The following is a 24,090-nucleotide window of genomic DNA, read 5'->3' on the forward strand; positions in this document are numbered from 1 at the left end:
AATAACATTTTAATTTGAAAGTAAAGAAAAACAGTAAACAACAAAGACAGTAAGTGGATAACAATACACAAAAATAATAAACACAGAATATATAACAGCCTCTTATACTACAAACTATTTCTCCTCTCTGTCCCCTTACTTACATACACTCAACATTTAAAATCAAAGTTTTAAAATATTAAAACTTTTATTAGATGCATATTCATACCATTTGTTTATCCACTCAGCCACATCTAGACAAGGTTTTGTCTTCCATTTTTCTGCATATACTACTTTCGCTGCAGTCACTATATATTTTAAAAAGTTCACTGTGTATTTTTATAGTGCTAGGTAAAATATTTAATAACATATTTTGGGGATTCAGCTCAAAGCAAAACTTTAATATTTTTGTCCGGGGCGAGTACCCCAAGTACCCCAGACTTGCCCCAGCCCTCTTACCCGGAAGCTGATGGAATGCCGGCGGCAGATGCAGGAAGCACCAGGGAGGGGAGTGCAGCTCCAGACAACAGCAAAGGAAGGGAAAAGGGAACCAGAGAGAGGGACCAGCCAGAGGCATGCCACCCAACCCCACCACAAAGGGCAACAGGCACCTACACCTGTCCAGAGTGCCAACAAGGGGGTAGAGGTACTGGAAGCTACTGCCCAAGCCCTAGGGGAGAAAGAGGCAACTCAGCCACAGGAAGGTGGAGCAGCTCCCAAGCCCCAGAGGATCAGAAGGAGAAGGTGGAAGCCAGTGGGAGACTAAGGGCCCTGGACAGGGGAAGTAAAGACAGCCAGGAAGGGGCCAGGGCAGAGGGAGAAGGCACAAGAAATAGGGACAGCCAACCAGACAGCTGCCTTACGGGAAGGACAGCAGAAGCAGCACAGGACCACACCCCAAGCTGCAAACAGGGAGGAAGGGAGTAATGGAGACCAGCTGACGCTGGTGGAAGCTCGGAGCAGAGGAAGCTTGGCAGCCAGCCAAGAAAGCACAGCTGTAGCTGTCCAACGCAGCCAAACTAGCTACCCCAGTTGCAACTGCTTGAGGCAGCCCAGGCCCATGCTGGAAGGCAAAAGAGGGGTGTGACCTGGCAGGCGGGGCCTGGAATGAGGGACAGGATATAAGGGAAGTCCACCCACAGGGCGTGGTGGGTTGTGTAGGACCAGGACCAGGACCAGGACCAGGACCAGGACCAGGACCAGGACCAGGACCAGGACCAGGACCAGGACCAGGACCAGGACCAGGACCGGTAGCTGGGTGGGGACAGCTGTCATGCAAGGCAGCCAGGACAATGTCAGGTTGAAGGGACCTGCAAGTGGACTGAGAGGGTGAGGTATACCCTCCCCTCCTTCCACGGAGCAGGCTTCCCCAGATTCCCTGAAGATCTTTTAAGGCTGAAGTCAGGCAGGCTGGTGCCTCACCGGGCGATGGCCAAGGCAGAACCTGATAATTTTTTACATCTCTTCCTGAATTTTTGTCCAATATTTTCTTTTCTTTCATGTCCACCACATATGATAGAATGTTATGCCAGTATAGTGATTATTTCTAATACCTTCCACTATAATCCTTATTATCTTTTGCAATGTCTCCGCAACCAACCCCATAAGAAAGGAATAAGTACAGCAGGAAACAAGTTTGACAGAGCAGGTCCCAACATATTTTGCCCATTAGCAGGCCTGATAGGGTAGCCACCTCTGGCTTGAGAAATTCCAGGGGATTTGGGGAGGGCAGGGTTTGGGGATGGGAGAGGAGACTCAGCAGGGATGTGATGCCTACTACCACCCAAGCTGCCATTTCCTCCAGAGGAACTGATTTCTGTAGGCTGGAGATCAGTTGTAATTCTGGGAGAATTCCAAGCCCCACCATGAAGTTGGCAATGGCAAGGCCTGCGTTTTCATCCATAATGGCCAATTTACAATCCAAGCATTTTGCAGTCACTGGAGTTTTCAGGGGCTAAATACACTGGCATGTTGTAATCTGACTATTCTCACTACCGGTCCTCACTTCTCCAGGCAGGCATTGCCACGTACCTTCTTTCCAGAAGGTCACAGGTACCACCTTTTACCAGTTCCAGGCCAGCAGTGACTTGAAGTCTGCAAGGCATACTATCCAGGAAGAAGGCAACAGGCCTCTAACTCATTAAATGTTTTTTCTGGCACCCTTTTTGTTAGTTATTTTAACATGAAGAGCTCTGAAGAAGTCAAAGGCTTGTGCTGTGTTGTGCATGATTTTAGTTGGTCTTCATAAAAGGTATTACATGGCTTTTAAGTTGGGATTTTTCTTTGAAGCAGCGCAGCAGTTTGGAACTCCTAGTTACACATTTTCTTCCCTGGTCCTTCAATGGTTTATTTTTTCCGCTGCTTTAACCCTTCCACCTTCCCTTTTCAGATTGGATTATGGGAGGGGGATCTGACACACGTTCTTAAAAGAGAGTAACAAATAAGGCTGGCAATCGGCTATATTCACTTTTTTTTTTCCATTCTCACCGTGTCGATTTTTTTAAAATAGATTTTTCAAGTCCAGGAAATCAAGTAGAGTTAAGAGTAAGAAAAGCTGAAAAGCTGAAAGAATAAGAGGAAATGTTGACTTCTAGAAAAATGAGGGGAAGATGACTTTGAAGAGGGGGTGTTTAAATAAGAGAACATTTTAAAGGAAATGTGCAAAAAACCAATTCAAGCTATTTTAGGAAGGAGACAGTCCAAGGCACCTGTATCCCGGTTTGCCTTTTACCCATTTCCTTTCACACATTCCCACATTCTCTCATTTTCAATGACCTTAACATGGAGCAACCTTGCCTAACAGTGTGACCCCCACCAGGTAAAATTTATTGCCCCCACTCATGAGTGGAACCTGCTAGCCGGTCCAGCTTCAAGGTTTACCCTGGCCCCTGCCAAGGCCCACAAGCCAATGGCCCCTGGGTGGAAGGGCCCTCCATTTCCTTTGAAGGGCGCCTAGCTGCTACATCCATCTGAAATCTATACACTTGGAGGAAATTGAGTTTGTAGCAGACCTCTGCAGCACTAGTATAAGCTGGATGGGCTTTGCATGCCCCACCCCAGCCCTGCTGACTCAGTGGACCTGTTTCTGTTTCCTTTCTGGGGCTAAAAAAAGGGGGGGAGTTCAAGCCCCTCCTTGGGCACCCTTCAAGACTGGTGACTCACCATTGGCTTGGTAGCTTATATGTAGGCATAACATACAGCAAACTGGAGAATCCACTGATCTTAAGGGAAGCTCTCGCTGACTACGTGATTTTCGCTTGCAGAATGCAAGGGGCCAGAGCTTAGCTGTAGAGCAGAATCTATTTGCATTAATTACTGTAAAACACCTGCATGTTGTTGCTGCTTTGCTAGGGCTCCCTCCTCTGAAGAGCTCCCCACTGAGGGACGGGCATGGCCCTTACTGCCAAACCCCAAATTGTCACCAACTTTGTGTCTTGGCATTGACCCCACTTATAAGGGCGTGCTATTTGGTATATCCAGTCCAAAAACATACCCCCGCAAAACCATATCAGTATTGGGGGTATATTCGGGAATCCATTCCCAAATAATTTCAGGATTCTCAAATATACCAGTATCGCCATTCCTAGATAAACTTGAAAATGTTCGATTTGGGAATCCCAGTCAACAGGAGGGGAAGCAACTCTACCAGATATGTATTGGCTTACCGGACTGGATACTGGGATTCTCTGGTCTGAAGTTGGTTCTCTCAGGCTTGTCACATTGGCCCTGGTTTCTCTGCCTGGGTTTTGTGCCTCTGGTTTTGTTGGGCTTGCAACAGTGTCCCTGGGATTCTCTGGTTTGGCATAGGTTCTGTTGGGATTATCTAGTTTGATGCTGGTTCTGATGAGCCTTGTTGGTCCTTTTTGCTTTGGGAGGCTTTCAGCCAACGTAGTTGCTCTTGGGTGTTTGTCTAAGACTCTTTGGGCCAAGCTAGACATGCCGGTTTCCCCAGGCCCAACTCAGGTTTTCACAGCCATACAGTTAAAAAATAAAAGGATGTTAAAAAATAAAGGAGATCCCAAACGTCCTCAGAATGCCTCCACGGGGGAGAGGAAGGCCTCCTTGCTCCCCCATCAAGCCGTTTCCCCATGTCACAATAGCACGGGAGGAGTTCCTTCTCTTGTTTTTACTGCTCCACGAGCACAGAATACCCCATGGGGAGCAGAAAAAGTGCTATTTTGACAGGGGGAAATGGCTCAAAGGGGGAGGGAGGAGCCCTTCCTTTCCCCCCCCCCACCACCCATGGTGCCATTCTGAGGCCATTTGGGCCCTCCTTTATTTTTAACAGCTACTCCCCAAAGCTGCCATACAGCTGCAGGGAACTGGAGTTGGAAAACCTGCACGTCTAGCTTGGCCCTTAGACTTCTATCTTTGGCCTAGAAAAAGCATTGGATTTCCCCCCAATGGGAAACAGTGGAGTGTTGTTGGGGGCACACTGTTCAAGGCACTGTAGAATTGGTCCCAATTGACTTGAAACTTGGGGTGGGGGTCTTTAGTGGGCAGGCAGCAGCAGTACTGCCACAATTTTGGCATCCTTTGCTTGAAAAATAGCCCTTCCAGCCCCCTGGAACGATTCTCCCCGAGGGAATAAAGGATCCAAATAATTTCAATCCCCTCCCATCCCAAATCTGAATACTAAACTGCTATTGTTGCACCCAGATATCAGGAATACCAGTATTTATGGCGCTACCAATACCCAAATACAAAAAATAACTTTTTAAAAAAAGTACACATCCCTACTTAGAGGTGGAGATGCCTATGTGACAAACGTGGGTGCAGGGAGAACACAGTCTGTCTCTTCCTTTCCACTTCCCTCAATCAGCTCTTTATCCTTCGGCTTTGGAAACTTCACCATGAATAGATGTAGAGGGTGGTCTCAGAATGCCAACTGTCATCCATGGACAAAGATTTTAAAATCTATATTCCCCACCCCCACCCCCTGCTGGATAGTTTACCAGCTTATAGAAAAGCTTGCAAGATGCATGTGAGTATCACAGGCCTCCGAAAATATAGAGGAGGAGTGCTGCCTGCCTACCCGGGAAGCCACACTGGTAATGGAATGGAAACGTCTTTGTTTGCCCCTCACAGAGAATAAAGCGCACACACACACGTTTCTTCCTACTTTATTCTTTGGCCCACCTCTTATTTTCTTTGAACTAGAGGCCTGCCCTCTAGTTTTGCATCCATAAGTTGAAAGCGTACCACTGAGAACTCAAAGAAAGACAGAAAACTTTAGTGGGGGGGGGGGGGCCAGGAAAGTTCCCGTGTGATTGAAATGTGAACTGTGTTGTAGTGAGGCATTTCCTTACTTGAGCTCGCTGGAAACGTTCATCCCGAGATTGTTTTCGTTGTTACGCCTCTTGTAGAGGCATGGACCACTTTCAGAAGTATTGGGTGCTAGATGGTTGGGGTGAAGTATTGCTAATTACAACTACGAGATTTAAATCTGTGCAAAATCAACAGAAGCTTTCATGGCCGATTATAATCACCCCTGCCCCAAATAATTGCTCACCCGGAGGAGGAGTCTGGCTGTGCCACAAAGAGCTGCTGTTCTTCCCTGCTCCAGTTTTGATGAAAAAGAAACACTTGAGAGGGCTTTTCATGCCTGTTGGTAGCCCAAACTGCCAAACTAATGGGAATTAATAAAAACACAGTTTACCTCTAGATCTTTCATGAGCAGGGCTCATTTCGAGGGGGAACGCACAGGAACGCAGTTCCCCAGAGAGGTCACATGTCAGGTGGCCCCACCTACCTCTTAGCCATTTTGGACCCATTTCAGGCTGGATTGGGGCCGAAACGGCCTGGATCGGGCCTCTGACGGGTGGTAGATCACTCTCCCACTCAGCAGCAGCCCAATCCTGACCATTTTGAGCCCCTTTTCAGCCCCTTCTTGCCATTTGGGGCCCAATTGTGGCCCCAAAGGGACAGGATTGGGTCCAAAACCGCCAGAATAGGCGATGTCAGGGGGTGTGGCATATGCAAACCAGTTATACTAATGACACACTTCCAGTGATGGCAAGAGGCGTGGCATATGCTAATGAGTTATGCCAATGAGTTCCTCCAGCTTTTTCTACGAAATGACCCATTCATGAGTATACCTTGATAGGCCAGTGGTCTGACTCAGTAGAATGTTTCTTGTGTATTAAACTTGCTATATGAAACATCCTCAAATTTACCTTGAAAATGGAAGTAATTCACATACTGGTATCTGGTACCACAGCACCTGCCAGCACTTCTCTTGGTGCCCTCCGAGATTTTCATAAAGTGGGTTGGGCCATTGTAAGGCAGGGCTTGTTATTGGCTTCCCTTCTAGCCTCCTTGCACATAAAGGGCTTTTCAGCTGCTCCAGAAGTTGGCTCTCACTTCTACTAGCTACACAAGGGAGGAGGAACAGATTGCCAGACCTGCCTCTCGGCTTAACCGTGAACCATAAATGGCAGTTTATAGTACTGCCACTGAATACACTCCATCGGGTTCATCTGTAAACACTGCAAATATTCAGACATTTCGTCCACGATTCCACAGCCCGAGAGCCCTTCCTAATTTTCCAATTCAATACTAAAAGCTCCCTTTGCATTTCAGAAGAAATCCATCAAGCAACTCCGAGAAGAAAAGGGCAAAGTTTCAAGCCGAAGTATTGGTGCAGACCCAGAGATGTCCCACCCCACGCAAAAGACCCAATTGACAGACGAGTTCCATCTGTCCCCTCCTACCCAGTGTTGGGCCAAGGAGGGAGCTGCACAAGATGGAAACTTCTCAGGATTCAGTAGCAGCGATGGCCTGCTAAGGGAATTAGACGAGGGACAATTTGAGCAAGAAGTCACTCAGGTCACTTGTATGTGACCAACAACTGCACTGGAAGGACCTGTACATAATTCAACAACTGTGAAAACAGAGCTTACGTTCAGATACACAGTGGCATAGCTTTCAGTTTTTCCTTAGCCAAATATATGTAGGCTCCCCCTTACCAGCAGTTGTGTTAAGGGGGGGGAGGCTTCTTGTATAATACTTAGCAGAAGAATTTAATAAGTTGGGTCAAATTTATTGGAACGTTACATTCCTAGAACACCACTAAATGCCTTGAGGATGACCTCAGCAATGCTTCTGACATCTGGGAAGGACACAACTGCAAGTGGAATAGCCATTTCTGCTGTGTTGGATACATAAGTTTTCTACCGTGTGTGGAAACAGCATAGAAGAGCATTTCCCCAATTATTATAACCATGCATGGTTTAAGAAAAGAATTTAAGATGTACATAAAGAACCTGGTGTCATTTTTAATTTTCAGATTTTAACTCTACTCCTACTTGAGCCTAAATTCAAACATAGTAAAAATATTAAACTAAGTCCTATAAAACTAAGTCCTATTGAGACAATTTACGTTGTTGCTATTTTTTAAAGAAATTTTATTTAAAAAGAAAAAAACAGAAAGTGCGTAAAAAGCTTAGGTCATATACATAAGATATAGCAAAAGAAAAGCACAGACAAGTTATGCCACATCTTCTTTTCACACACGTTTTTGCTGTTCAGAAATGTCGGGACGCTATCAACATTGGGATATTAAGGAGTTTAAACATGCCTCGATTCAACTTCCATCTTGGAGATGCCTGATAAACACAGAAAACTGCCCTATACCAAGTCAGGCCACGGTGCAACACTGCCAAATATTGTCTACCCTGGCAGCTCTCTATGTCTCCAAAGCTATGGCAGAAATCTCTCCCAGGCTTCTTATCCAAGGGGTATGTTCAATGCCCTAACGTACAATGCAGTGCAGCACAGCTAAATCACAAGGCACCCAGCTTAGGCCTGCACTGACCCCTCAGTCCATAGAACTACACTACGCTTCTTTGCTATTATGGTCTTCCCAGCTGAAGTGCCATTGTTTTGCAGTCTTGCTACTTTGGGAGAAGTTGTATATCAAGCGTCTAGCCAAAAAGATTAGCAACAGAGACACACTTAGGAAATGCCCCACTAAGTCAGAACGGCATCAAATACCTGTGTAGTCTTTAATTCTGAAGGAATGGTTAGAGGCATTTTTAAAGATTAAAAACCACGCAAAGCACATTTTCCAGTTTTATCAGGTGAGATGTGCCATTCAAATAAGTAGGCGCTCGGAAGAAATGTTCTTCTAAGCAGCAAACTGCTTACCTTGATTCACAGTAATCTCAAATTCTGGGTAAAACGGTTTCAGGACGGGGAGCCAAACAGAAGTGGATTTAGCCATCTCCCTTCCCCATTAGCAAAACCAGCCTCGCTCTTCTACAACGGATAGATGATCCATATCCTCCCACTGCGCCGGACCCCTTCATCCGATGTGAGTTCTCATGACTTGAACTGAGAACCAATCAGAAGGGAATCTGATGTCATCCCCTTGCCCTCCTTCCCAGGCTTTTGGCTTTCTCTGCTCTCCCTTCTTTGTCCCATGGAATGCATGCCAGTTTCTGGAAAATCTTATTCATAAATCAGTTTTTCTGCAACCTTGGTCTCCCGTCCAATTACTAACCAAGGCCTCTGCAACCTTGGTCTCCCGTCCAGTTACTAACCAAGGCCTCTGCAACCTTGGTCTCCCATCCAATTACTAACCAAGGCCTCTGCAACTTTGGTCTCCCGTCCAATTACTAACCAAGGCCTCTGCAACCTTGGTCTCCCATCCAATTACTAACCAAGGCCGACCCTGCTTAGCTTCTGAGATCTGATGAGATCAGGCTCACCTGGGCTATCCAGGTCAGGGCACCAACTTGTCTACTAAGAATTGGGGGGGGGGGGGGGAGAAGCAGAGACCTTTTTTCTTCTTTTCATTGGAGGTCTGAGACAGCCATTTTGAAGGAATACTTTATTAAAGCAACTTCAATGGAGCAAAAGGGTACACCGGACGAAATCTGGAAGGCCCTTGCTCAGTTCCAGATGCACATCTCGGCCACCGCCAACCATTTCCCACTGCGTCCCTCAGGGTCCTTCCGGAGCAGCAAATCCTACCCAGTTCCCCTTTGGCCTCCTCATTGTTTCCTTTTTGGCTGCTTGAATCACAGAAACAACACGGCGGAAGGATGTTATGCCACTTGAAAAATATGCAAAAGCTTTCAAAAATGTAGATATTCCAGCGACATATTTGATCTGTAACTTTTTTGAGACATTACCCTTGTTTATTGCTCCAGCAAACCAAGCCCTCTGTGTGACACCCAAACATCCCATCACAAAATACCTAGATTTGTCTTCAAATCTATTTTTGATCTCAGGGAAAAGTGTCACTCTCGGATATAGTAAAATAAAAACATGGAATACATGCATACTTTGGGAAGAAGAGAATCAAAAATGTGAGAACCATTTAGCAAAACAGACTGGTATGGAAAAAGGAAAAAAATTTAATTGGAACCTCTACTTTGTACAGTGTAATTCAAAAGACAAACATAGCTCAGTTTCTCTACAATGTAAGGTGTAAGTTAAACCCTCAAAATATTTACCATACAAAGTCAATTGTTCACTTAAGCTTTACTGAAATTCTAGAGCATCAGGCAGGCACATGCGCGCACACATTATCAGAGGTACTCGAGTCAACAGCGTTAAGGAAAGCTTTACAAGCAGCGTCCCATTTAGGCCATTCGCTTAACTTGGATTACATGGAGTCAAGTTTACAGTGCGGCAGAACCAGAATTATTCGCTAAAAACAAGGCCAACCACTTTAGAGGCATTTAGCAGGGAAAGAGAGATGGTTCACAATTTTACTGCCACCTCAAGCACGACATGCAAGTGATTCAGGGAACCGTCTTTTCCCCTGATCGTTGTGTTCAGACGGAACTGGGACAGCCAATTGTGATAACACCCCAGGTATCCTGCTGCCTCTGAAATCCGGTTCTTCATGCTTTTCACACTAACCAAAGCTGGATCGTCCAAGGTAAGCCTCCGCTGCGCACAGGCGCAACGGCAACCTGCTGTTGCTAAGAACACATCCAATGTGATGACCCTGTGGACCATTTCAAAATAGAAAATAAAGAGCTGCCAAGACAGCAGAACGGGTTAAAGACTCTGAAGAACTTCTGGCCCAGTCCTCCAAACCATGCCACCAGCCCAAGTGAGGAGGCTTGCGCCACAACCCGTGAAGACCCAAGTCTCTCCCCAGTTCCTCATTTTTCCAATTCCCTTTATGTCAAGGTAGCAGACCTGCTAAAGGTGTGCCCAGTTTGTAATCCCTTATATGCAATTAAGGCATGTCCAGTATGTATTCTGAAACAGAATTATGACTATGATGAATAAATTACATATCTTTATATTCCCACCTCATGAGTAACCCTCAAAAGGAAACAAACTGGATAAAGTCAGCTTTGGCCACGTTACGGCCAAACTGCATCTACTTTTGAGAGAGAGAAAGGGGGCACTGGTTGATGCCTTTTAATGGGAAAGACCCATACACCAACTTCAGAGTTAAGACGTTGCTCCAAGTCCCATTTAAACATACAAACAATGGTAGTGCTTTCAGATTTCTGCATTCATGTATACCGAATGTAACAAAGCATACTACGTCATTTCTAAAAAATAGTTCTGCAGCATCTGGGATAGTTCAAACTTCATTAGTCAGCGCTCCTGAAACCTCAGCAATAATGCAAATCCAAAAACCTGTTACTGGAACATAAAGCAAGTGTTATTTTAAGGGATGGATAAAGACAGACTGATTCCAGTTGCACGCATTGTGATGGGTAAAATTCAAGCTTCTAAGAATATAGAACTCTTTCGCTACAAACGAGTAAGGTTATTTGAGCGCACACTGCTGTAGTGTCACATGAACATTTAATGCATTGTATAGTCTGTAAGCCATTACTCTACATATGCAAAGGCGTACGCCACAGAGTACTTCACTGTAGGCAAACATTGGTTTTATCCACCAGGGGAGAGGGGCAAGTAGAGAAACAGAAGAAAATCTTTCCCTTTAGAAGACTGAACAAGTGCGCTTCTGTGAGACGCACAAGCCTCCAACGATACAAAAAGGCAAGTCCAGAAAGAAACAAATATATCATAATACACTTTTGGCAACATAATTTAAAAAATTATCCTTTTGGTATTAATACTGTAATAATGGATATTTGGATACACACATGCTACAATAGTTTAGCACTACAAATGTGCACACCCCAAACCAAAAATCTTGGAACTAAGATCAAGGGAATCTCTATCAATTATAGAACTGGACTTCAATGGACTTGCAGTTTTAGGTATTTAAAATGCCAAACCAAATATTAAAAAGGTTAAAAAGGCCAAACTTCATTAATTCAAAAAGTATCAACTTATTAGATTTAAACTGGACAAGATTTGAAGATTGTGATCCAATGATTGTTTAGCAGCAATTTTTCAGAACTGTAAATTCTTTTTATTATCAGGCAGTATAAACAGATAATTCTAATCTTCTTTAAAAACCATGAGCGCCACACTGAAGAATATACAGTTCATGAATAACTTAAACCATATCCCATATTAAGAGGAAACGCACACAGCATACAAAACGTTTACTAACCAGAGCTCTAAGGATACATGATTGCAGTCTCTTAAATGATATATACAGTACATTGTGTTAATTATGTGTTTGTTACAGTCCACGATACCCATCATGCCTCACTTTCACCAGAAACCGAATTCTGCACCTCCTCTTCTAAAATTGGGACAATCAGGTTATCCTTGGACATCAAGTTGTATTTCATCACAAATTTGGTAAACCGATGACACAAGAAAGTTTCATTCTGCGGAAAGAGAAAAGAACCACATCTAATGACAAGTTTGAAACAAAGTTTTGAAAGAGGAGAAATCAGAGAAGTTACTCAGGACCGTTATGTATGTCACAATTTCTTACCCCAACCTCCAGGTATATCCTAACACACATCTTTGGCTCAAAAATGCATGCAGTCCACTGTGTGTCATCAAGATTCTTGCTAAATCCCCCTACTGTTACAGCTCTTCTGGGTCACAAAAGAAGGGAGACGCCAAGTACTTGCAGACTACAGAACACAGCTGGTGTGCTACAAGCAGCCCAAAGAACAACTTAGGGGCCGTGCGTATGTTCCAATACACAGAGAGACTCTATGCAAGCAACTGCCATGTATGCAGAACTGACCATCACGGTCAAAGGTTTTTTGTTTTTTTTAGTACATAAAAACATTGGATGACTTGTGTTCCAGCTTACAGAAAAAGTTTGCAGCGGTCAAAACCCAAGTTAAGACAGACCATTAACATTTAGTTTCAGATTTAAGGCACTTGAAACATTCTCGCTGCCTATTTGTGACAAAATTTCAAAGAGGCACCAAAGAAGCACCAGTTTGGTGTAGTGGTTAAGAGAGGCAGGACTCTAATATGGAGAACCAGGTTTGATTCCCCATTCCTCCATTTGAAGCCAGCTGGGTGATCTTGGGTCAGTCAGAGCTCTCTGAGACTTCTCTCAGCCCCACTAACCTCACAGTGATTGCTGTGAAGATAATAACAACACACTTTGTAAACAGCTCTGAGTGGGTGTTAAGTTGTCCTGAAGGGCGGTATATAAATCGAATGTTGTTGTTGTTAATTCATATCACCCCCTGCCTCATATCCAGTTTCTAGTTCTGTACACAGCCCAGGCCTAAATGTTATTACCTGACTATAGGGACAGTGGCATATACCAGGGGTGGCCAAACTGCGGCTCGGGAGCCACATGTGGCTCTTCTAGACATATTGTGCGGCTCCTGGAGGTCTCTGAGTATCACCGTGGCCATACATTTTATTTTAGTTTATTTCCCTCCCTTCCCTTCTTTCTTTCCATGTCTTTCATATTTTCAATGAAAATGTTGAGGTTGCTAGGTCTGACTCAGAAAATACCTGGGGACTTTGGGAGTGACGCCTAGCAAGGATGTGACATCACTTTTGTGATGTCACTTCCAAGTCCAAAGTCAGGTGATGGCTCTTCCCAAGTTCCACCCCTTCCGATGATGTCACTTCCAGCAGACTGCAGCAAAACCCTGCCCCTTCTTGTGATGTCACTTTCAGGACACTGCCCCAAACCCGCCTCTTCATCTGAAGTCACTTCAATGCATCATGTCTTGCGGCTCTCAAATATCTGACGTTTATTCTATGTGGTTCTTACATTAAGCAAGTTTGGCCACCCCTGGCGTATACCATACCTCCCCCCTTCTCAGCATCATCATGAAGAAAGCAAACATTCCACAAGAGCACTCCCAAACTCACTGCTTCAGGGAAGCAGGGAAAGAGACCTCCGCAGCGACCTCTAAGAAGAGCACCACACAAGCTCAATCCGGAGAGAAATGCCATTGTGGTTAGTTAAAACAGCAATAATCATTTTCGAGCACTTGCAAAAGGACCTCTCTCACAATACCCTGGCAGCACACTTAATATTCCAATACTTACTTCATATTCGTCGAATATTTGACGATGATGAAAGTATGCATGCGAAAATATTCTGTAAATCCTACGGCAAACTGATCCTAGTTTGGCTACAGAGGATTCCTTTATGCTAACTCTGAAAGAATTAAAAACAAACGTTACACACTGGAGCTGTTCTTTTGACCCTAATGCGCTAAATAAATTTTATTTTAAAAATCAAGAATGACAGATAACAGTGTTCAGATAACAGACAGATAACAACTGAATTTTTCATCCAACGTTCTCTCAATTTATACACTTCTTGGGAACTAACTGTGGATACTTAAAAACGCGGAAAGGCAACCGCAGTGCTTTACCTGCTGGGAAAATATTTATTGCTATTCAGCAGACACGCAGCTCCGTCCAGCGTATGCCTGGTATAGTCTATGGCAGGACACTACAAAAAGGAATGACAAGCAAAACATTTTGTTTTACTAAAGGCAGCATTTTCTTCTCACAATCACTGCAGCCACCCCCTGCCTCTGCTATTCTGCCAGAAGTTATCAGAACACTCACAGGGGGCTTTGCAACAGCAATACGTTCACTTGCCGGCACATTTGAAAAGTTTAGCTGCTCTCTTTCAAATGGTACTTATTATGATCAAGGCACAGGTTAAACTTCCCCTCCCCCTAGAAACATGCACCTTTGCCAACTAACCTGCACCCATCCGGTTTCTACCCAGCCTCCTTTGCAAGCAGCTTAAAGTGGCATACAAGCGCTCTTCTCCTCCATCTTAACCTCACAGCAGCCCTGAGGGTAGGTCAGATTAAGAGAGGATCACCAGACCAAGGTGATCTCACACAGATTTTCATAGCTGGGTCGGGGACATGAGCCCACGTCTCCCCAAACCTATGCCTGTGCTCCTGTACCACACTGGCTTTTATCACAATCCTACACAGATAGCCCTGACCGGGATAGCCCAGGAGAGCCTGATCTCACCAGATCTCAGAAGCTAAGCAGGGTCGGCCTTGGTTAGTAATTGGATGGGAGACCTCCAACGACGACCAGGGTTGCAGAGGCAGGCAATGGAAAACCGCCTCTATTAGGCTCTTGCCCGGAGAACCCCACCCCAGGGTTGCCATAAGTCAGCAATTACTTGATGGCAGGATTTCATTTCACACAAACACGTAAGACAAACAACATGGAAGCAAGCCCCATTAATTTCCTGGGGTGGAGGGAGAGGGGAAACAGTGCCTAAGACCACAGTCTAAGTAACAAGACTGTTGCTATGTCAGCCCCGGTGTGGCTAAAAACGCACGGGAATGAAATTATAGTTCGAAAGCATCTTCTGAGACACTCTCCAAAGGAAAAAGCCCCCATCCTAAACTATCTCGTTTCATAGATCCAGAGGAGTTAGCCGTGTTAGTCTGTAGCAGCAAAATCAAAAAGAGTCCAGTAGCACCTTTAAGACTAACCAATTTTATTGTAGCATAAGCTTTCGAGAATCAAGTTCTCTTCGTCAGAGAACTTGATTCTTGAAAGCTTATGCTACAATAAAATTGGTTAGTCTTAAAGGTGCTACTGGACTCTTTTTGATTTTATCTCGTTTCAGGCACCTTCAATCAACACAGAAAGCATTTCCGTGTCTATCTGAGGATAATGGCTATATCTCTGAATGGGTCGCTACTCTATATACGGTTGCCATCCATCCTTTTACTTGATTACTTGAATCAAACTGAACTAGATTTCCTTGGATGGCAGGACCTGCCGTATCGACAGCCTTGTTGTTTCTTCAGTGCATGCTCATGCTGGAGTGGCTGGAGACATTCCTTATCAAAGTTTTACATGTCCGTGCGGAGTCTGCAATGCTAGGCATTCTTCTTGCTTCCCACCTACAGATGCCCAGGATGGCAGCCTGGGCATTCCTCACTTATTGCAGAGAGGCACACTTCTCAGTAGACAAGCAGCAGCTCATCTTGATGGGCCCATCCTTTCGCTGCAGCATTGGAGAGCTTATGAATTGCCCTTTGGTGTGGCCCATTATGTATCCCAAGCATCACCTGCCTGAGCTAGAACATCATTATCAGTTAAGAGCCACGATGCTCAAGAGGGTGGCTTTGGAAAGGACCACATCTCTATTAGGAAATGCAAGAATGCAAAGTAACCAGGAGATTAATGGTGAGAATCTCTTCTCTCAACACTCAACAACAGACAGAATTGTGGTAACACAAGTCTGGTGGCTGCTAAACCGGCCAATGCAAAAGGAAGACAGCCCTTCCTTCGTCCAAATACAGTCTGCATTTCCCCAACCGTACCTTGCTTTTGCAGGAACACTACATGATACTCCCATCACAGGTAGAGCAGTCCTGAACTGGAGGCTCACAACTGCCCTATCCCTTTTGAGCACCTACCACATATTCTAACACAGCCAAGGGACACTCTCTTAACTGAGGAAGTGTCCCAGGAAGACCAAACTACAGATGAGAATAGAAACGGTTTCAAACAGCACACAGAGGAAGAAAGGCCCCCCCCACCACCACCTTGTTATACACATGGCGTTTTTTTCTGGGATATCTCTTTGTGAATCACTCTCCAAAATTCCTGAATGAAACTACATTCCCACCACATATGTAGGGTCGTGCCTTCCTGGTTGCAAGATCTCCAGCACAGAGGGCTCAACGACCTGTTCATCTGGTTCAATTTATGTGGTGTTAAATACCAACGGGACAACAGCTTGTAAAATTGGAGCTTAATACTGCAACAACTAGATTTGTTGGAAGGGGAGTTCCATATATGTTTCCAATCAGATTCCGAGAAAACCCGTTTTAAAGAATCAGACCATTTTTTCTTGGTATGGCAGAGGGTCATATGTGTCACTGTTAATAAAAATTACACCGTTGCAAGTGCATAATCATTCACATAATGGCATGCCACAAGTTTGGAGGGAACACTCTGCCCATTCTCCATCACAAACAGCAACAAACCACCAGGCTGAACATCTTCCACGTTATAGACCAACAGAGAACAGAAAGTGGCACTTGGGCAAGGACTACTTATTTCTGTTCACAGCAAAGATGGGGCATGAATAGGAGGGAAATGCTTGGACAAACCCCTTCTGGACTCCCTTCCTTACCTCTTTGGGAGTTTTATGTGCTGCGCAAAGAAAAATCCACTGTTCGGTTGCTGTCATCTGCGTACAGGTATCTGGATGGCATTCAGTCTGTTGAAACATGGTGCAGAAAACAGAAATTAAACCAGGAGAAGAATGAAACTCCTTGTCCCTAAAGCCACCTCTCTGCTCATCACTGCACCTAACATCAGGATGAAACAAAAACTTTTAAACTGTAACACAGGAAGTGCTTCAGAACAAGAGTATGTCTTAACATACTTCCTCCACCCCCGGCAAGAATAATTTAGGCTTCTTTCAAGATCAAGAAAGAAAAAGTTACCTGAAGTTTAACTGCAAGGCCATTAAGTTCAAGACAGAACTGCCTAAAATTTCAGAAAACAGAATGTTAGATGACCATGTCTTGTTCTTGTTAGAATTGCAGAGCCTAGCTGTTACAAACTTCATTACTTACTGTATGATATGTTAATTATTGTTTCTGGAGTGAAGAAGGAAAGGGAAAACATGCTAAATCCAATAAACAAATGAAGCTACAAGAATTACCACTATTACAATAAGAAACATTTACAGAAAATTTCAACTTGTGTCAACAATGTAGACCCAGAACAAAATAAATGACAGGCACATTACAATCTTAAATATGTACCCTTGTTCTAGATGTGGATAAGGATAGATAAGTTCACTTTTTAGTAGCAGCCAAGTCTGTTAACTGCCCAAACTCCCAAAAGTCACTAAAAAAACCCCATGAAAACAAGGTACAGTTATGCAAACAAACAGGGCAAAGCAAACATGGTTTGGATTTTATCATTTTGTTCTGTTGGTGCTCTTTTGTTCTTCTGACACAAGACACTTTTGTGTTGTTGCAAAAGCATCTCATATCAGCAAAAGGAAACCGTGTGCCAGAGGAACTTGGAAATGCTAACGGCAGACAGTGAAATGATGGGACTTAATCAAGTGGTCTGTGCATGCACTGGGGCTTTTTCAGATTTCATTCCTGCCACAGGCCCCCATCACACCTGAATGTAAGAGGATCCTCCAGTGTGATATTCCAAGTGGCATAAGGTGCAGTGAGTAGAAGGGGAAAACCAGCCACCTCCTCAAGCATGTACGGAAGAACAGGGCACTTCAAGGTGCCATTTCATAAACTGTATATTCTGTGCAACAGTGAAATGTGCTGTTCAACAGCACCAGGACAGGCCGAAACTAAGCAAGCAACCCTTTCAGGGCAGAACACAGCACACGCTTTTGCTCTCCCCACAAGAGAGCTGTGCAATATTTAACTAATGAAACATCTTTTTAAAAATTCTACACTGTCCAGGCAATCAAGAACTAATTTTAAGACTTAATCCCTAAATCAAGCAATACTAACATGCTGTAAAGATGCTGGAGGGCTCTTGCAATGCCATTTTGTTTTCCTTTGAATAACTTTGTCTGGAGCTTTTGCAAGATGTTTTCAAGTAACCCTTTCCCTCCAAAATCAGCCTTTTAAAGAATCTCTCCCAACAAACAAGGAAGGAAACTCTCATGACTTCTTATCCACACATGCAAGCCAGCGTGCTTGTATACAGCACTCTGCACACACACCGACAGCATCTTAAGCATGGGGAGCAGAGACGCGAGCAAGCGCTTGTCAGAAACCTCTGACGGAAGTCAGCTGCCGGAATTAAAACGGCCAGTTCTCTGAATGGGTCAACTTCTCATGCAGTAAGGAAAGATAAGCCAATACCAAAAGCCGAGTTATTCGGAGCAACACTCCATTAAGATCAATGAAATCTGTTTCCAAATAACTCCGGAACAAGAGTTTACGTATGGCAAAGCAAGCAGAAGACAACTGTTAAGTGCGATAAATATTAATTTTTCACATCCAGCTGGCATCCTTGAACTACAAAAAAAAAAATGGATTCAACTAGAATGTGTCTGATCAGAAATAGAATTGTTCTTTGCAGTTTCAAATCTCTTTAAGCATGACATGGGAGGAAATGTGTCCAGTCCATCAATCACAAAGAGCTTCAACAGAACTTCTGGGGGGAAATGAGGGCATTGCTCACAAGTGCCTCCCACTCAGGTAGCAACACCTCCTCAATTGAGAGGGGAACATTAACTGAATGGAAAGACGGTGCTTTACCTTCTTTCCTAGCAAGTATCTTCTCTTCGTCATCCCCTATCCTCAACAAGTGCAGCCTCGAAACACGTACCACGTTTAGGCGTGGTATAGGAACGGAGGTTTCCAGTCTCTTCTAACTCTTTTTCCCAGCACCCTTGGAGTGTCAGACTTGCATTGCCAGGGGCATAAGGAACATCAATATCTAAGGCTCTGAGCAACTGGCTTTTTCAATGACTGGTTAGATTTACAGTTCACTTTATCCCGCCCATGCCAATTATTACCTTAAGTGTTCATACTTCCATACACCTTCATCTTGTCCCTCTGGAGGCTCAAGAATCTTGTCAATGTTCGAACAGTCTGCCCTTATGTTTTGCTGGATGTACTAGAAAGAAAAATATTTAAATACAAACATGGTTTGTCTTCTGAAATAGTTCATGGCTGAAGCAAGGTTGGAAAACGGTGATTTCCTATCTGTGAGTCAGGGCAATGCCTCAGCCATTACGCAACAAATGTTCTCATGTTGGGCCTCCAATGTTCTAAAAAAAACAACAATCAGTAACTATTGCACAATGCTAATGTATTAACTGGACATTATGAGGAAGTAACCCGAAGATTATTAATGTGAACAAACGACACAAATATAATTTAGAGAAAGAGTGTGGGCCGCTGTCTTCTTGGCATCATAAATGGTGACAATCATCTAAACGTTCAAAGCTGCTCTTTACATATTACCAAAATCATCCTTGTATCTCTACTAAACACTGGCCAACTATCCTACAGCAAACAGAAATGGCACAATCCAGAAAGTAGGCGACTCAAGCAAGCAAAGAGGAGGAATGTAAATATTAGAATACCTGCTGTACGGCCAGGGTGCTATCCATTTCTTCAAAAGATTCATCAGGCCAATTATAAAAATCCTAAGGGAAAAACAACAGAAAAAGACTTTAAAAGCCCTGTCCTAAAGAGGTGCGTTCCAGCAACAGCATTCTGGTAGGCTTGCATCAAAACAGCTGCCGCAGTGCTCTGGTGCCTGACAGGTATACACGCAACCCAAAAGCCCCAAGGACGATATTTCCCATCCTACCCCATCTCTATGCTAACAACGATGTGGGACACAGCTAGTTAAATCTGGGAATGTAAAAAAGGTGGCTCTTGCCAATGCAGCACTGTTCAACCACACCTACACCAGTGCAATGCTGTGAGTCTTGGAAACGCCAGAGATCACTGACGCTGCAACGGCACAGCAGTTCTGCATCCCATTCCACACCCTTCTTCGCCTTAAGTGCAAGATCATGCAGAAATGCTATTTGTAGCATTCTAAGCATTACAAAAATGTTAAAGGGATGGGGGGGGGAGTTGCTCCCTCTATGCTAAGACAATAGACTTTATACCTTTGCCACCACACGATGTAAGCTGCACTATTACTGCACTGAACTCAGTCAGGCTTACTTTCAAGTAAACATGTGAAGACTGGGCTAACCGTCTGCAGTGCCGAGCATGTTTTACTTGAAACAAAAGTTCTCCTGCAATTAACAGAAGCACACACCTTCGAACAAATATGCATGACGGTGCAAAGCAACAAAAGAAAAGAAGTCACCAGCTGCCATTCTGGCAGATCTAGTTTTCTACATTGTGCAACTGTATTACATTATTCTAACAAGAAGAGACTCACAAATAGCTTTGTAATACCTTCAGGAAAAGGGGCACTAAAAGAAACCTGTACATATGGTGTTTATGCTTGTGAACCCGGACCCTTCCCTCTGGGGCAATACACAACAGGTATGCATCCCACAGCTGCCCTGAGATGACTCACTATTTTTTTTCAATTGATAAAAAACTGTATTACTGAAAAATAATAAAACTCATACTTTAATGACAGTAGTGAATAAAAACAACAAAGGAGTCACAGCCTTCCTTAACACAGAATTGTTATTGGGAGGGCTGTTTTGTTGTACAGGATGTAACAGACGGCACAGGAAAAATATCCCAAGCAGCTGTTTCCCTGCTAGTTATTTGATTCAACTTTAACAACAGAAGGCCCTCTCTACCTGCAAAACTCAAAGAGGTGCCGTGCCGCAACCTTATAGCAAAGGCTTGATGCTAAAATACAACCTTCTGACACGCACCTCAAAAATGACCCATCGATGTTGTGTCGGTAAGAAAATAAAGCACCACAAATGTCAGCAGTGCCGAAGAGTGCACACACGCCCTTACTGTTTGGAACGGAACAGAATCTACCGTTCGAGCAGCTCCTGTCACTTCCAAAAGAACAGGCAGATGGGTGAGACTGAAGAAGTGACTTCATATTCCAACATGCCACTGAGCACAAGAGTCTTAGAAAATTAATACCTAGTCATCACCCTGTGATTTTCATGCCTTTATATTTTAAAATAATACTTAATGTTTACTATATAAAATCTAATTGATTAATTATTACAAGGTTTTATAAGTGAAAATTACATTGTCTAGCTATTTCTGTTCCCATAGGACATAAACTATATATATTTTTTAAAGTTTCTATAACAAACCATTTTCAAGGTAAGTGAAGTAAAAATAAGTGGCTTTAGAGCATTCAGGAGTCCCAGAACATAGCTTCCAGTATGTCCTGAATATCATTTAGTGAAAACAACCTGTCTAGACTGGAGGAAACCAAGTCAGGCTGGCGTGCATACGGCATACCTTATTCACTAGCTAGCTGCTCAAAAACAGGCTAACACCACATACCTGTTTTACTTTCCTTACAGTACAATCCTAAGACGAGTTACTCCAGTCGAAGCCCACTGACATCAATGGTGTAAGTCTGCATAGGATTGCACTGTTAGTCACCAAAGGTTCGGAAGTGTGGGGAGGAGCCTTGCTTGATCAACATACATGCAACACACGGGCATCGATCAGAGGTGAAAAGAGGATGGAACTGAGAGAGAGACAGGGAATCCATACACACGGTTTGAAGGGGAAGTGCTAAGTCACATGCACTCCAAATGACCAAACAAAATCCTGAAAAGGAAACAAAACCTAAACATTGCATGAAATTCATTCATTTGGGTGGTCTCATTCCAGAGAAGGTGATGTGTTAGGCCGTTGCAGCAAAACTGAATTCTAACTTTCAGATTTATTACAGTCAAATGACCAGCAAGAGAAAGATCACAGACACAACCCACAGTTCCTATCTACATAAAAAGAGAAAGGATTTAGTTAAAACTGTCAGCAAAACTGAATTAAAGTCTTGCGTCAGGTTAACAAAAAGTATGCCAGCATCAGACCTGCAGGTCAAATGCTCACTTCATCACAATTTATCACCTGTTCTGGAAGTCTAGCCACAGAATGTAGCATAGCAGCCAAACATCCTTGGGTGTGACGCCTCTTGCTTAAGCCAGGCTACCATCTGTCAGGCATTGCCTATGACATACCCACCCCGACTCAATAACCAACCTCAAACAGTCACAACCATGAATAATAAAGGACAGATGACTCCTAACTCTGTAGAGTCCAACCTGGAGCTGCTGGTTTGTATGAAAACGCGGCACTTGTCACCTGCAGCCACACTGCTAGCTTTCCCATCTTCCATCATCTTCTCTGCCACCAACAATCAAGCTGTCCCCATACACCATCCCCATTTTCTTTTCCTACTTACCTTTCCACACACACCCCCACCCCAATCGTGAGAATATCCTGCCTCATTCCCATTCCCACCACCACTACTTACAGGTTATGGTGGAAGGAATAAAAGAGAGAATTAATCAAAATAAAGCAGAAGTCCAGTGGCACCTCGAAGACTAAGAGAATTTAGGCAAAGCTAGACTCCAGTGTTCCCAGTGGGAACAACACCAGCGTGCTCCACCCAGTTTTGAAGGAAAGCTGCTAAGTCTGCTATAGAAGAGCAAGATTTGGGTCCAGGAGCGCCTTAATGACCAACTAGATTTCCAGGGTATAAACTTTTTGAGTGTCAGAGCTCAGTGATGAAGCTGTCTGATGAAAACATCTGACGAAGGAATCTAACGAAGGAATCTTTGACTGCGGAAACCTCATATCCTGGGAATCTAGCTGGTCTTTAAGGGGCTACTGAACCTGGATCTGGCTTTGCTAAGTCATACACTAAAAGGGAGCAAATAAGCTTTCAAAAGGAATCAAGATCCTAACCCTGTCTCAGCGCCACCCACCACACAGGGTGTTTGTTGTGGGGTTAATAACAACACACTTTGTAAACTTGCTCTGAGTGGGTGTTAAGTTGTCCTGAAGGGTGGCATATAAATCAAATATTGTTGTTTGTATTATTACGATTATCTATCTGCAAAGTCAGCACCTATTGCCACTGCCCACCTGGCACCCCATATGCCATAAACGTCCCCCTAAAGAAACCCACCGCCTTCCCCACAGCCAACAACGTAGTTCCCCCCCCCCCCAAAGACCCTTCACTTCTCTCTTTTCCCAAAATGGACCTTCTGCCCCCAAAGAGATCTTCAGGATATTCGCCCGCCTCCTTCAGACAGCGCCCCTCCCTTCTCGCTGCCAGTGCTGCCAACCTCCATGTGGGGTCTGGAGATCTCCCGGAGTCACATCTGATCTCCAGGCCATCTACATCAGTTCCCCCGGAGAAAATGGCTGCTTTGGAGGGTGGGCTCGGGGGCATTGTACCCAGCTGATTCCCCTTCCCTCCTCCCCCCAGGTTCGACCCACAAATCTCCAAGAATGCCCCAATCCGAGCAGGCAACCCTCTTCAGGACACGTGACGGACGTGTCAGAGCATTCAGACGTTCCCACCGCCCGAGGAAGGCGCCTCGCCCTCCCTCCCGTCGCCGCGCCGGCCCAGGCTCCGGGGAGGCCACGTACCGCTCTCCCCCCCTCCCTCACCCTCCCGGGGCTCGGAGCACCGAGGCTCCGCGCCGGTTCAGAGCCGCGGCCCAGCAGGCCTCGCCCGCTGGCCGCTGCCCCGCCAGGGCAGGCCGAGGGCGAGCGCGGGGCGGCGGGCTCACCTGGGCCTTGGTGCCCGGCCTGTTCCGCCTCAGCACAGCCGTCCCCTCCGCCATGACCATAGTGACAGCGAGCGGCGCCAGGACCCGGATGCGGCGGCGGCGGCGGCGGAGGCAGCGGCGACCCGCGAGGCAGGCGGAAGCGCGCGAGACGGCGGCCGCGACGCCAGGCGCACGCGCGTTGCCCGGAGGGAGGGAAGGAGGGGAACGGCCGGCAGGGGGCGCGGGAGGGGCGCGTCACACGTGGCTGCGTCAGAGGCGGGAGGGGAGCTGGCCGGGACGGCGCCCGCGAAGAGGGCGGGAGGAAGGGGAGGAAGGGAGCTGGAAGAGCGGGGCAGGAGGCGGCTGAGCGTGCGGGAGGGGACGCGGCCCTGATGACGTCGGCTGCGGGGCGGGGCAAGACAGGGCTGCCAATCTCCAGCTGGGACCTGGAGATCTGGACCGAGGCCGCAGAGCTCAGCTTCCCTGGAGAAAATGGCTGCCTCGGAGGGTGGGCTTTACTGCGGTAGACCCCGCTCTCCTCCTCAAGCTCCGCCCTCTCCAGGCCCCGCCTCCCAAAGCTCTAGGAATTTCCCGGT

General features: G+C 45.2%; 2 protein-coding genes across 5 annotated transcripts in view; one reads left to right on the forward strand and one right to left on the reverse strand.

Annotated features, from left to right (window-relative positions):
* RFTN2 (raftlin family member 2) overlaps positions 1–7,340 on the forward strand; it is a 45,389-nt gene extending 38,049 nt beyond the window's left edge. Inside the window, exon 10 of one of the 2 annotated variants that reach the window (XM_054972953.1) lies at positions 6,562–7,340. In XM_054972953.1, coding sequence (XP_054828928.1) covers positions 6,562–6,822 — 261 coding nt within the window. In that variant the 3' untranslated portion in view covers positions 6,823–7,340. The remainder of the gene's footprint in view (positions 1–6,561) is intronic. The other variant, XM_054972954.1, reaches the window with a different exon arrangement.
* Positions 7,341–9,321: 1,981 nt separating this feature from the next.
* Positions 9,322–24,090, reverse strand: part of LOC129325295 (MOB-like protein phocein) — a 39,848-nt gene continuing 25,079 nt past the window's right edge. The window contains exons 1-8 of one of the 3 annotated variants that reach the window (XM_054972955.1): positions 23,516–23,716; positions 19,397–19,459; positions 18,824–18,924; positions 16,761–16,803; positions 16,445–16,531; positions 13,689–13,768; positions 13,357–13,468; positions 9,322–11,705 (exon numbers count right to left, since the gene is read on the reverse strand). In XM_054972955.1, the coding sequence (XP_054828930.1) occupies positions 11,574–11,705; positions 13,357–13,468; positions 13,689–13,768; positions 16,445–16,531; positions 16,761–16,803; positions 18,824–18,924; positions 19,397–19,459; positions 23,516–23,575 (678 nt within the window). In that variant the 5' untranslated portion in view covers positions 23,576–23,716 and the 3' untranslated portion in view covers positions 9,322–11,573. Of the gene's footprint in view, positions 11,706–13,356; positions 13,469–13,688; positions 13,769–16,444; positions 16,532–16,760; positions 16,804–18,823; positions 18,925–19,396; positions 19,460–21,266; positions 21,286–23,515; positions 23,717–24,090 lie in introns of those variants that run through there. The other 2 variants (XM_054972956.1, XM_054972957.1) reach the window with 2 other exon arrangements.

The sequence above is a fragment of the Eublepharis macularius genome, chromosome 2 (genome assembly GCF_028583425.1).
Source record: "Eublepharis macularius isolate TG4126 chromosome 2, MPM_Emac_v1.0, whole genome shotgun sequence".
NCBI lineage: Eukaryota > Metazoa > Chordata > Lepidosauria > Squamata > Eublepharidae > Eublepharis > Eublepharis macularius.